Genomic DNA, 14975 nt, shown 5'->3' with positions numbered 1-14975 from the left:
TCGTGACAGGTCCTCTTTGTGGAGAGATGCGGGGTCAATAAAACCCCACATCTCTCCTCCAGGCTGGAAACCATGGGATCGGGAAAAAAAATCCACGATCTCATGCTTACCAGCCGCGATCGCGGCTTTGCTTACAAAGGCGGCCCGGACATGACGTCGTACGTCGCGCCCTGGCCTTCAACGGTCAAAGAGATGACCAGTGACCATCTGGTCACCGGAAATCTCTATGCTCGTCATCCGGCGGCGGGCGATTCTTTCTCCAAGTCCCCGATGCCAAGGGAGAGCCAGATGGCGGTGGGAGGGGAGGGTGTCCCCTCCCTTCGCCTGTAACAACGATCAAGCGGTGGAACTGCCGCTATGATCGTTCTTATGGTGCACAGAATCGCCGGCTGAAAACAAGGATATCTGAATGATGCCTGCAGCATGCGCGTGGGAGCCGCTGGTAATGGGACAGTACAACTGAATCAACAATACGTACGTGCCATTGCTCCAGTTTGCTTAAGTGCGCATGTGCCGATGACGTCGGCACATGCAAATACAGGGGGTATCTCCTAAACCGTGCAGGTTTGGGAGATATCCAGTGTAGCTACAGGTAAGCCTAATTATAGGCTTGCCTGTTGTATAAAGTGCTTGTAAAGGGTTTAAAACCACTTTAAGCCACCAGGACTTTTATTAGCTCTTTTTAAAAAAAAATTCCATTGGGATGCACTGGCTTATACCCTTATTTAATATGCTCTTAAAGCATACACATTTTTCTCCGTGTTCTTTGTTCCTAAGATTTTATCCCATTTAGTATCTTATAGCAAGGATCGTAGTTTAGGGAAGCTGGCCCTTTTGAAATTCAGTGTCTTTGTATTCCCCTTATGTTTGTGTGATTTATTTGTGTGATTTATACTAAAACGAATTGATCTATGATCGCTGTTTCCTAAATTGCCCCGTATGTCCACATCTGTGATCAGGTCTGTATTGTTGGTAATCAGTACTTCTAGTAACGCTTTGTTTCTTGTTGGTGCATTTACCATCTGACCCATGAAATTGTCCTGCAAGACATTTAGAAAATGGCGAGCTTTAGATGAATGCGCGATTCCTTACGCCTAGTCTATGTCTGGATAATTAAAATCCCCCATTATAATGACACTTCCCATCCCATATTCAGTTTGTTGCAGTGCCACAGTGGGCAGACGACCCTGGATAATCAGAGGTTGACAAGATATGTTTGCAGGATCCCTCACATTTTTGTAAATATTTTATTATATCTTTTCATGTGACAACACTGAAGAAATGTCACTTTGCTACAATGTAAAAATAGTGAGTGTACAGCTTGTATAACAGTGTAAATTTGCTGTCCCCTCAAAACAACGCAACACACAGCCATTAATGTCTAAACCTCTGGCAATAAAAGTGAGTACACCCCTAAGTGAAAGTGTGCAAATTGGGCCCAAAGTGTCAATATTTTGTGTGGCCACCATTATTTTCCAGCATTGCCTTAACCCTCTTGGGCACGGGGTTCACCAGAGCTTCACAGGTTGCCACTGGAGTTCTCTTCTGCTCCTCCATGACGACATCACGGAACTGGTGGATGTTAGAGACCTTGCGCTCCTTCACCTTCTGTTTGAGGCAGCCCCACTGGGTGCTCAATAGGGTTTAGGTCTTGAGACATGCTTGGCCAGTTAATCACCTTCACCCTCAGCTTCTTTAGCAAGGCAGTGGTCGTCTTGGAGGTGTGTTGGGGGGTCGTTATGTTGAAATACTGCCTTGCGACTCAGTCCCCAAAGGGAGGGGATCATGCTCTGCTTCAGTAGAGGTTTCCTTCTGGAATGACAGCCATGCAGACCAATTTGATGCAGTGTGTGGCGTATGGTCTGAGCACTGACAGGCTGACCCCCCACCCCTTCAACCTCTGCAGCAATGCTGGCAGCACTCATACGTCTATTTCCCAAAGACAACCTCTGGATACGACACTGAGCACGTGCACTCAACCTCTTTGGTCAACCATGACGAGGCCTGTTCTGAGTGGAACCTGTCCTGTTAAACCGCTGTATGGTCTTGGGCACCGTGCTGCAGCTCAGTTTCAGGACATTGGCAATCTACTTATAGCCTATGCCATCTTTAAGTAGAGCAACAATTCTTTCTGAGAGCGATAACACCAAATTTAACACACCTGTTCCCCATTCACACCTGAGACCTTGTAACACTAATGAGTCACATGACAACGGGGAGGGAAAATAGCTAATTTGGACATTTTCACTTAGGGGTGTACTCACTTTTGTTGCCAGCGGTTTAGACATTAATGGGTGTGTTGAGTTATTTTGAGGGGACAGCAAATTTACACTGTCATACAAGCTGTACACTCACTACTTTACATTGTAGCAAAAGTGTCATTTCTTCAGTGTTGTCACATGAAAAGATATAATAAAATATTTACAAAAATGTGAGGGGTGTACTTTTGTGAGAGAAATTATATTATATTATAATAATATATATATATATATATATATATATATATATATATATATATATATATACACACACACACACACACACACACACACACACACACATACACAGGTAGACTAACACTGTAGAAATAGGATGTAGAAACTTCTGGCTTGTAAGTACAAGGCTACCATCTAGTGGTATGTTGACAGTACAACTGTTGCCATGCAGTTGTTATATTTTGTCTTTTATCGGAGAATACATTGGAAGTGTTGACAGAGACCGGGGTTGTAACAGAAGATGTGGTAAAAAAATAAAAGTGGTTGCAGATATGAAAAAAGAAAAAAGAAAGGTACAGATTAGAATTCTCCTAGGCTACTAAACACCGGTGGTATAGCTGTAAGTGGTGATCAAGACCATGGGATCCACATCTTGTTAAACAGCTGTGGCGAACCTCTGCTTTATTTATCTGTAGAGTATAATTAACAAGATGACGATTATCTTTTTTTAAATTGGGTTTTTAGATTGGGTCTGGATGACCCATCAGTGTCTGTAACACCACTGACTCCCTACTTAAATTACAGGTGGGGGGGGTCCCACAGAGCAATTCTACCCAACAATCATTCTAATATCACCAGAGTGGAAAGACAGACTCAAAGCCCTAAGATGGTGAGACCTGTTCTCTAGGAAACAAGTTCAATTTGGGTTATGCAAAGAGTACCAAGCACCTATGCAGTGTTCACCAACAGGAGTTAAATACTACCTGCTTTTAGATTACACTGCTCTATGTTCTGAATGTTGTGATGTTTGTATACATAAGGTATACAGTGGTAGTGAAAGTTCTATTAGGATGTTAAAACCATACATGCATCTTTCCATTAAAGTGATTTTTTAGTTGTAAGCGTCGCCTGTGAACTAAGTTAGTCACCTGATGATTTTTATTGTTTTGGGTAAATTCTGCAGTGAGATTGTTCTGCCACAGTTGGGGTTCCAACTCCTCCTGCAACTAAAAGTGTGTTCACTTTATTTCTCAGGTCAATGTACATTCTTGTCAACACACCATGGATCAATACCCTCCAAAAATTTAATTGTAGAATGATCACATCATAGTAGACAAAGTACAACGTTTTGGAGTAGCACAGGACCCCTTCGTCAGGCATGTGATGATCCCTTCGTCATCACATGCCTGACAAAGGGGACCCACGTGACTGAAATGTTGCACCTTGCCTACTGCGATATGATCATTCTACAATACAACTTTTGGATGGTACAGATTGATCCGTGGTGTGCTGGCAAAGATGTACATTGACCTGTGATGTCTCCAGTCCCCAGCTGGAGTAGTCACCCACTACTTCTGAAGCGAATTCAGGAATGTGTTCAGTGACAATATTGACACTATTCCCAAGTCGGGAGAAATGGATAAAATTAGCTCACATGCATGTTACCTGGCGGCAGGTAAGCAGCAACTTACCTTGCCCATATTAGGGGCAGGCAAACAGCACACTGTGCTCATCTCCCAAATCCCCATTCCAGTTTTCCATTTCCGGGGCCCCAGTTGTTATAGAGTCTCAAACCCAGAAGGCAGGCTCTTCCATTATGGTTTACTATAAAAAACATTTCAAGGTCCCAGTCTTGTATAAAATATTGCATAACCAGCCTCCCCTAGTATGTCAGACATCTGTGAAACGGTTTAATCAGAGATTAAATTCCCAGTGCAAAAGAATGTTTCAAATAAACGTAGTTTCCTGAAGTAGACTGTAGGGTTGGTTTGGGGAGGCTTGACTGATTAGAAAAAGGTACTCAGGAGAGGTGAATTTTATACAACAGGCTTCATGCAACATGAGGATGAAGATTATGGAACAAAATAAATACATTTCTGATGAAAAAGGGAAATTTACTTTGTCAGTTTTAGTGAGCTCCATTACATGCCAGACATCACTACACTATAACTATGAACCATTGCATGTGCTAGGTGTCAAAAAAATTAGCATTTACAATCAAGGCTTCCACTGGAAACCTGCATTAGTAGTCCTTGTGTCAGCTCACCGTAGGGCTCCCTTGGGGTAGATACACCGGGTAATCTCGTGATGAATGTGGAGACAAAGAGGAAACCAGCCAGCAAAGCAACATCGCATCTTGGGATGCCAACCTCCACCACTTCTCTGTAGCCACCACCACCTTCCCTCCAGTCAGAAGGCAGCCAAACTCACTTTCCGCTGCCTGTGTGAAACCATCAAGGCACTCCTGTGATTCAAATTTAGAGAAACGGGACAGAAGTTATAAGATAAACCTTCTATGGATTACATGGACATTAGTAACAGTTAAGCCCGGACAAATACTGAGCAAATTTCTTTCCTGCAACCACGGGTGTGGATGCGGGAATCCCTACTGCCAGGCCATGGTCTTCCCCAAACAAGGGAAGCCGCCCCCCCGCAAGAAGAAGACAATGATTATTGCTAGGGGCTATAGTAGTGGCTTGCGATAGCCGCAAGAGAATCCGGCAGGCTGGTTGTACCTATGTTGATAGAGCAATCAACTTGGTACATTCAGCTTCACCATCAACGGTATGACTCTCGGCCAGTTCCTGCTGAACCAGCCGAGATTCAAACCGCGTATGGCTGGCTTTACTCTATTTTAGACATTTATAGACCGTTATAAAATGCTTGCAATACCAGATTCAATTTAACTGTGTAGTTGCTGTAAGCAAAATCTAAAATCATGCCATTGTGATAAGGAGGAGGTTTACCTGCAGACATCCCCAGACATCATGTAAAATCTGAACTGCAACAATTATCCTTGAAATACAGCAAGTCTGAAAAGTCACACAATTTACCTGAGGATGAGTTTCATATAGAACACTGCATGCAGAGTCATCAAGTTTTTTTTTTCTTAATAGGTTTAGGATACTGGCTCTCATTGTTTGTTTCTGTAATAGAAGACTTCCATTCAATGTTTCGGTGTAAGTGGATGAGGCTCCAGTGGAGTCAGAGGGAGGGAAGTGCTGGAGCCTGCAAAAACCTTTGACTTTATATTGCAGGCCCAGATTTAGGCTCCATGCACACTAAACTTTTTTTTAAGCACCTAGAAGCTATTGTGAGCATTTTTTTCCTGCTCCTAGAAGCCAATAGTGTTATCCTATGTGTCCATGCACACTAGTTTATGCTAGAAGCGTTTTTCAAGCTTCAGTGTTCAGGAGCAGAAAAAAAAAAGTGTTTTTGTGGAGTTTGTGTGAGCGCTTTCCCGACAGAAAAAAAAACAGCTTTTTTTTGATTCAATTTTTTTTCTTCATGTACTGTCAAAATGCTAATAAAATGCTAACGCTCCTAAAACACTACTACAAGCCAGCACAAAAATGCTATTATCAGCATTCTTCATTCAGTGTTTTTGGAGCTTATAAAAAAAAAAAGCTATTGTGCATGGAGACTAAGGGTAATAAGTTGATAGGGAATATATTCCTTTCGCACACCATACTGAAATCAACCATAAGGTTAACTGATCACAATTCAAAACATGAAGATATGTCATCAGCACACCGACAAGCTTGTTTCAAGGTGCAAAGCTATAGTCGGCAAGGTTGAATAAAGACAACAGTCCATCCAGTTCAACCTGTGTAGGTAGGCAGGTGTGTGTGTGTGTGTGTATGTGTAGAAAAATCATTTCTCATATCCCTGTATGCTGTGTTCACTAAGATGCCCATCCAAGAGCCATTTAAAACTATCCATACTTCCTTCCGGCACCACCGATTGTGAGAGAGGGTTCCAAATCCTTATCGCCCTGGCAGTGAAAAACCCCTTATGCAGCTTAAGGTTAAACTGCTTCTCTTCCCTTTTTAATCGTGTGGCCCAGAGTGCTCCTATACTCCCTGGAACTGAAAAGTTTCTTACTTACGTTGAGATCACCGTTGAGATATTTGTATGATCGCTATCATATCTCCTCTCAAGTGTCTCTTCTCCAGGGAGAACAATGCATATTCACAAAGATCGATAACGTTTTGGGACTACACACACACTTAATCAGGCATGAGATTTATCACATGCTTAAAATGGTTATAAAGGGTGAAGTTTTTTTTACCTTCTGGGTGCTGCTCCCCTTATAGCCCCGCCCTTATACTCACCTGAGCTCCCTCTTGATCCAGCGATGTGCACGAGAGCCTCGGCAGTCATGGGTCTCTCTCTCCTCATGAGCCGAGACACAGAAGTAGGAACCATTGGCTCCCGGTGCTGTAAATCACAGCAAGTGAGTTAACAAGGAGAGAGCGGGGGCAGGGCCGACCGGCGGCTCTATGTGTCTTATGGGCGCACATAGCGGGATTTAGGAGCAAGCACGGACCAGTGCCCCTATTGCAAGAGGCTTGCTATTGGAGGCCCTGGTCAAGGGGGAAGAGCCAGAAGCACCGACGAGGAGAATCAGGGCTGCTCTGTGCAAAACCAATACACAGAGCAGGTAAGTATTACATGTTTTTTTTTTTTTAAATAACACCTTTAGAATCACTTGATGAAGGGTGCCTGCACAGTCCTGAAATATTGGAGCGTGCAAAGTAGTAGTAGTATTGCTGAGAAAAAATGATTGGTCTGGTCCACTATCAACTGAAATCAATTGTTCGTAAAAAAAAAAAAAAAAAAAAAAATCAGTTGGTGAAAAATGTAGACACCTGGCTGTGTGGTAAAAGGGGGGATTTGCAGCTGATCCTGAGTTGGAGTGCAGCTGTCACCATTGAAAGATTTCCCCTTACTTCCTGCTCTTATGACAAGTAAATGTTGGATTTCCCTTATATTCTGCTTTGGTGAAAATGGTTACCAGGACAAACAGAGTGTGACTCCCCCCCGGCAGGGGCACAAGCAGCAATAAAACTGTTACATTCCATCCAAAGCTAAAAAAAAAAAAAAAAGTTTTCCCCTTTACCCATATAAATGGTAATACCTTAAAAATAATAATTTTAAAAAGGTGTATACCTTAAAATGCTATGATGAAAGCTGATCATTTTATTGTTCTGATAAATTGCACACCAACCTGGAGAATAGCCGCATCATGAGCGATGACACAGTCTACACATTGTGTTAGGTCTCCCATCTTCTCAGATTCAGTTAAGAAGCTGTCAATCAACTTGTAACAAGCCTGAATTGAGAAAAAATAAATAAAAAATTTACATTAAAAATGTAATATTAAATTAATAATAGGGTTACACCGGTACCATTTTTTTACTGGCAAGTACAAGTACTGATATTTTCGGTCAAGTTCTCGTCGATACCAAGTCCCGATACTTTGCGGTGCGATTTGTGTCAATACAATATAAATGGGCACATATCGCACTGCAAATAATCGCACTGCAAATAATCGCATGCGATTTGAACAGGAATACGGTGTTATTCCTGTCTGAATTGCATGCGATTTACCCCACCACTCCTGTGTGTGTGTGTGTGTATAGAAAAGGAAGTGCCATCTCGTGGGCAGTTTATTAAAAATGTTATAACTCACAATAAGTGCATATCTAGTTAAAGCGGGAGTCCGGCGACCAATCTTTTTTTTTTTTTTTTTTTTTTTTTTTTAGGTCATTGAGACACTTTGCTAATCCCAAAATAATACTCACAGTTTGGGTGTAATATTTCCGCCTCTGTCTGTTTTCGTACTGAAGAATAACTTAAAAAATGTGATGCTGGTTGTTTCCATCTTGCTTGTGGGCATGTGAAGCCCGCAAGCATTGATTTCCTGGATGCGGTGAATGCTGTTCATTCACAGCTTGTGGAAGCCCGACACTAAGCTCCCATGAGACAGTGCGGCGTCGGGGAAAGGCAATAAACACGCCTACTCCAATGGGAGGAGAGACAGGAAGTGCCACAATAAAGTACAATATAAAAGGTAATTACAGCGATAAAAAAAATTTTCGTGTGGCATTTGAACATCTATGCAATTAACTGAAGGGGGTAAGATTAAGTTAAAAATTTGAGTGGAACCCCGCTTTAAAATCAAAATCTGCATAGTGTTCCGCTCCCACCGATAATAGAAAATCACGGAAGTGCTCACAGGGCTGGAGTCATTTGTCTGACAAATAGTCATTTGTCAGACTATATGTACAATTTCTAGAATTCCTACTAAAATGAAGTCACCTTCATAACAAGTGTTTCCCCAAAAGTTGGAAAGATTCCAATCAGACACCAACATCCTAATACAAGATCCAGAAGGTCAAGTCGATATATTAGGTGAAAGATGCATCCAATTTATAGCATATTTTGTCTCTAAGAAATTGTGATCTGTACAATTATATTTTGGTTGTTGGATTGTGAAACTTTGCGAGATGGAAATGGCAGCAAGATTACATCTACTGAGGAACAATAAAATACTCTGACGCCTTCAGTACAACCCTCAGACCTTTTATTGTGTGTGTTGATTTTGTAAAAACCTTCTCCAGTGACCATAAATAATGGCTGTATTTGCAGCTCCGATCTTATGTTCAGCCCACAAAACTATAATGGAATGCTAGTCATTTGAACTCCATCTGCAAGTGAATTGGACTCCACACAGAATCAAAGACTAGGCAAAATATAAGATTTTTCACTTTTAATCCTTTTTATTTTTATGTTTGCTTTTTGTCTGTTTTGTAGTGTTTCTGTGCGTGTGTGTCCGGTGATGAATGCTCTCAATCTCTGGCTGCTTGGATTTTTGTCTGCAAGCTGAAAAATCTCTGCACAGGATGGGACCTGAGAATGCAACGGTCACAAATTCTACAGAACATCTGCCCCTTACCTTCTCCATAACCTAGGATGGAGATGTTTTGTAGTCCACAAAGATAGCTTGAAACCATAAAATGGTAACAGGGCAGCACAGGCAGAAAGGAAAAGTTATCAGCTCACAAGACTTCTGGAAGCATCAACAGGTAGTTTTGACACTTGTTGAATAGATATAAAATGGTTTCAAAAGGACCTTTTTACTGACCAGAAGGGAGCAAATAAAAGAAGACCTGTACTAAGACATACGGAGGCTATAATCTCTGGTGACCACTAGCTGCCTGGCTGCCATACTTCATTGTCACTGATTGTTCTGAGTTTGTGACTGAAAGCATTGAGGCTGGAAACAGGGGAAATGTTTTCACATCTAAAGACAAGCAAGAGATACTTTATAAGAAGTTTTGGGGGCTGTTCACCTAATAATGTCATTTACATATTCAAATGTGCAAAGTGATTATGTTGTGAGATTCCCAGAGACGTGGAAGTCTGTACAGTGTAACTGATGTGAGAATTGGTATCTAACTACTCTTACATCCCGGTATGTTTTCTAGAGGCAGGACATAATGGGGCTGACATGCTAATAGAATAGAGCATGTTCACTATGCAAAGTAAAATGTTGCTTAGCTTTGTGAATATGATGAAGAGAAGTGAAAATTTGCAACAAAAAAAAAAAAAACAGTATTTTTGCCTGCACATGATTTGATGACTGAACTAAGAATATCTTCATCTTATCCACTAAGCTAAATGAAAATTCCCTTTGCACAGTGAAAGTTCCCTTAGCTATGTAAATAAGGTGTTCACGTCAATAACCCAATCATATGCATGACCCTGTTTTTTTTTTAAGTTTCCTTGTAGATAGAGGATTAAAGGGGTTGCAAACACCTGGCAGTGACCGGCCCCCCAGCCCCCCGTTTTACTTACCTGAGCCCTGGAACTTGACCCGGCGGGGACGCGCTGTCCCTCTGCCCCGGGTTCTCGGCTCTTGATTGGATAGATTGATAGCAGTGCAGCCATTGGCTCCTGCTGCTGTCAATCAAATCCAATGACGCGGGCACTGGGGGGTGGGGCCGAGTCATATTTGGCGGCTAAGGCCGCCAAATGCTGGACTCGGGAGCGTGCCTGCAAGGTAAGCCCCGGGAGAGCGCTTCTCCTAGGGGGGTTATCTGATGTGGGGAGGAGCCACGAGAGCCACCGGGGGACCCCAGAAGAGCAAGATCGGGGCCACTCTGTGCAAAACAAGCTGCACAGTGGAGGCAAGTATGATATGTTATTTATAAAAAAAAACAAAAAAAAAAACCTTACAATCACTTTAAGTAAGCAACACACACTTTTTATTAATAAGTAAGCTTATTTTTTACTTTGCAAGAAGATTTTTGCTTTCTTAAAAGTAGAATTCCATGTTTAATGGTAATTTAAACAGTTTGGGTCAAGCTAGCCCAAACAAACTATTTCCATTACGGAATGATGTGCCTGCCAAGTGTGCTATAATGGACTGTAGTAGCATTAGCTACATATGTGAGCAGCGGTGTGTTCCTGCAGCAGCACAGGTGACTTCCCCTCTGCTGCCAGATATAAATAGAGTTGGGCTGAGTGCTTCTCATCCAGTTAGGAGAAGCCTTGTAGTTTTTTCAATGAATACAAGGCTTCTTCTGATTGGCCGAGGTTGAGATACAGCAGATGACATTGTGATCTCTACCAATTGGCCAATTAGAGGAAGCCTTGTGTTCATTGATAAAAACACAAGTCTTCACCAGAGTGACAGGGAAGCACTCAGCTCGACTATTTATATCTGGCAGCAGACAGGAAGTAGCTAGTACTACTACAGCTAATCACAGCACACCCAGCAGTAGCTTGGCCCAAACAATGTATTTAAAATAACATTAAAAATGAGGTTATATTGTAAGTGATCAGCCTCCACGCCTTTAGCAAATCAAGCTCAAACCCACAGCTGTATTCCCCCAAGAGGTGGCTCACTTACCCGAAAATCTTTCTTTAGCCTTTCCACATTTTTTATATTCATGAGGTCATCCAGCCCAATTACAAGAACCTAAAAAAAACGTATACATATGTTACATGTCTGTATGATAAATGAGCTAAACAAAATTTGCTTGTACAAACAAGTGCATAACATTTAACGCAAACTTGCTACCTAAACATATTATTTGCTTCAGAGCACACACCTCAAGGGGACAAAAGCACATGCCATGCATACTATATGTAAACATGAAGTCAAAGTCTAGAATTGTGGACCCTACTCCACACAGATCGAACAATCAGGAAAAAAAAAAATACCACGTGACGAGATGGCTTTAAAGAGAGAACCTTTTTTGTGTGAAAGATTACAAGCTGATTTATTTTATCCAAACTATAGATCATAACAGAATGGAGCATATTTATGAAGCAGTGAATCTCACAGTCACAAAACATTCAGTGCAGGTGAATCTTACAGGTGCATTTGTCTTAAAGTGATTTTAAAGTCTCGTTTAACAAAAAAAACAAAAAAACAAACATGTTATACTTACCTGCCGTGTGCAGTGGATTTGTACAGAGCAGCCCAGATCCTCCTCTTCTCTGGTCCCTCTTCACTGCTCCTGGCACCTCCCTCCTGTTGAGTTCCCCCACAGCAAACAGCTTGCTATAGGGGGCACCCGAGACGAGTCACAGCTCTGTGTGTCCATTCAGACATACAGCTGCGTTTTGGCCTCACCCCCTCTCTTTCATGATTGGCTAATTGACTTTGATTGCGAGAGCCAATGGCGTCGCTGCCGTGTCTCAGCCAATCTGGAGGGAGAGTCGCGGGTGGCCAAGGGACTCGTGGACATTGCTGGACAGAGAGGGGGCTCAGGTAAGTGTTAGGGGGGCTGCTGCACACAGAAGGCTTTTTATCTTAATGCACAGAATGCATTAAGATAAAAAAAACCTTCTGACTATCACTTTAAATTCCAAAAAGTATCGAACAGATGCTGGGGCTTTGATGTGAGTTCATACAAAGTAGCAAGAGGAAAAAAAAATATTCAGGGAGAGCTCACCTGCTCAGGTTATGCACACAACAGACAGAACTACCCTCCAGTGGGTACCCAGCAGGTTAGTAAAAAAAAATAAAAACATGCACCAATGGAAGGAGTGCCAGAACAAATGATCAAAGAGTCCAAATCAATTTAAAGCTGATCTCCAGGTTTACCAAGCTGGCCCAAACAAACTATTTTCTACACTAACAAGGGCATCTGCTGGGTGCACTGTATAAACTCTACGTAGCTTTAGCTACTGCACATCTAGTATACAGCCTTGGCTGTGGAACACGAACATCCCGTTTCAAACCTGGAACAAAAAACTGAGTCGGGCTGAAAAATTATACCAGACCAGGCACTTTTTTTTTTTCTTTTTTTTACTTGTGTCCAAATTCTCCTGTAGGAGGCAGTATAACCCAACTGTCTCTGAATCTTGTGTCTCTCAATGAACAAGAAAACGTGCATATTTTAGATTCCCAGATAGTATGTATTTTTCAGTACAATGGCTTTAAATTTATCCACAGGTCCGTGACAAAGTTAACAATTTCACTGCCACCTACATTTGTTATATGTCAGCAGCAGGTGATTTTACACAATCTCCTGGCTGCTACAGCAGCTGGGAGTACATGTAAATCTGACAAGCTAACTAACAGTTGGAGGCTATCCAGCGGCTGTACATGGACCCCTGGTGGTGCAACCCAACCCCCCCACCGCAAGTCCAGGATCCCCATGACGGGTGCTGCTGGATAGAGGCGAGGTAAACCATTCATTCACTGATATCCCCCAGCCTGAATGAACATTGAAGCAACATCCAAGCACAACCCCCCCAACCTAGATGCACATAGGAATGTAAAACGCATGCATTGGGGACACTTATATGTGTGCAAATGTCAATTACCTTATACATCATAATACATGCCAGAGATGAAGCAAAAATTCTAGGGCCAATATTCACAGTTAACTCTAAATTAATCCTTTCATTCCCCAGGGTCTCTGCTTTCAGAAAATATGTACTGTTTGGGGGTTTTAACTAGTCCGCAGGCCCAATTTTTTTAAAACAACTCTAGCAGTTAAACGGTTAATCTGGAGGAATGTATTCATTAATTGGCGAACATGCTTTATGGCCATTGTCACAGTGATGAAATTCTAGTGTTCAAATATAACTGGCTTACGTGGCTGGAAGTAGCAGTTTCTTCCCAGGTAGGGGTGGGGGGGGCTCCACTTGTTCACAGTTAAACCCCATTAAGGAAGAACCTCGGATCTGAATAGGCTGTATCCAGAGAGTATTGGTTCACTTACCATAGCACTAAATACATTCTCCAAAAGTTTGTTCAATGAGTGATCACTGGCATTGCTTTCACACGACATCACTATCAGATTGATGCTGCAAAACACAAAATTAAAATAAACCTTCTTTATCAGATTAAATCCTTTTTTTAACAAAGAATCATAGTACTGTACAGAAGTCAGGCGACATTGCTTTTATGTGCCATTCTGAAATATTAGAATCTTTTTAATCCTCGTAATCATTGGCAGCAAGCCAATGCAAAGATTATCGTTAGTGCTGTCCAGATCAGAAGAATCAGTAGTGATAAATTGGCCCTTGTTTGGCTGGTCTTCACCCACCTATGCATAGAGAAGTATTTGCAGTGTAAAGTGAAACTGCCATCCATTCTCAAATTTGAGCTTCACCCTAAAGGGGAGGTTCCACTTTATGCCCTCCTCCACCACTCTTCCTCTTCTACCCGCTAGTACTTCGTCGAATTTGCCTAGGCGATTCCACCGGAAGTTCTTTTCCCCCCTGCCCACAACCTTCTAGGACACATCACAGGTCCCAGAGGGCAGCGGGACCATTCACAAAGTGCAGGACGGCTTGTGCATGCACGGTGGCAAGCTGGCTGTGAAGCCACAAGGAGTCACAGTCAGCTTCCCACAGGTACCCAGAGCCAGAGACCCATAGACTGGCAAAGAACTGGCCTGGGTGAGAATGAAGCTGGATCCCTTGACAGGCAAGTGTTCTTTTATTAACAATCTTATTTTCCAAAAATAATCCGTAAACGTCCACTACTTAAAGTGATTGTAAAAAAGGTAAAACATTTTTTTTTTTTTTAAATAACAAACATATCATACTTACCTCCACTGTGCAGCTCCTTTTGCACAGAGTGTCCCCAAACCTCGTCTTCTGAGGTCCCCCAGCAGCTCCTCCCCACATCTGATAACCCCCTCTGAGAAGCGCTTCCCAGAGGGGGTTACCTTGGGGGTGCGCTCCCGAGTCCAGCATTCGGTATCCATAGAGGCCGAATGCAGGATTCACCCCCGCCCCCCGCCACTCACGTTACTGGATTTGATTGACAGCAGCGGGAGCCAATGGCTGCGCTGCTATCAATCTATCCAATGAAGAGCCAAGAACCCCCCGGGCAGAGGAAGAGTGCATCCCCGCCATGTCAAGTTTGAGGGTTCAGGTGAGTAAAACGGGGGGGGGGGGGGGGTTGAGGGGGGCTGGTCACGGACAGGTGTTTTTTCACCTTAATGCATAGGATTGGGGGTTTTAACTAGCACAGCACATTAGTTGTGGTCATGTGCACTAATGTACACTACAAATCCCACAGTCCATAGTCCCGACTACATCTCAAGAGCAAACATGAGAGGGTGGCTACATTCCTACATACAGGTGGACTATGGAGAATGAACATAGTCACCCTCTAACAGGAAGTTGGATCACAGCAGGAAAAAACAATAGAATTTGTAGATTTATAGGTGGCTGAAAGCAATAGAATGCATACTTGAATAGAATTTTCTTTTTTTACAC

The 14975-nt window shown here is 42.5% G+C and overlaps 1 protein-coding gene across 4 annotated transcripts in view; it reads right to left on the bottom strand.

The window, feature by feature from the left end:
* FUZ (fuzzy planar cell polarity protein) overlaps positions 1 to 14975 on the bottom strand; it is a 114913-nt gene that overhangs the window by 77993 nt on the left and 21945 nt on the right. For all 4 annotated transcript variants that reach the window (XM_073602213.1, XM_073602212.1, XM_073602214.1 and 1 more), the window contains 4 exons: positions 13466 to 13550; positions 11137 to 11205; positions 7447 to 7551; positions 4483 to 4680 (listed from right to left, as the gene is read on the bottom strand). In XM_073602213.1, the coding sequence (XP_073458314.1) occupies positions 4483 to 4680; positions 7447 to 7551; positions 11137 to 11205; positions 13466 to 13550 (457 nt within the window). The remainder of the gene's footprint in view (positions 1 to 4482; positions 4681 to 7446; positions 7552 to 11136; positions 11206 to 13465; positions 13551 to 14975) is intronic.

Source organism: Aquarana catesbeiana, linkage group LG10, assembly GCF_042186555.1.
Source record: "Aquarana catesbeiana isolate 2022-GZ linkage group LG10, ASM4218655v1, whole genome shotgun sequence".
In the NCBI taxonomy this organism is placed as follows: domain Eukaryota; kingdom Metazoa; phylum Chordata; class Amphibia; order Anura; family Ranidae; genus Aquarana; species Aquarana catesbeiana.
This window is presented reverse-complemented; position numbering and strand designations above follow the sequence as displayed.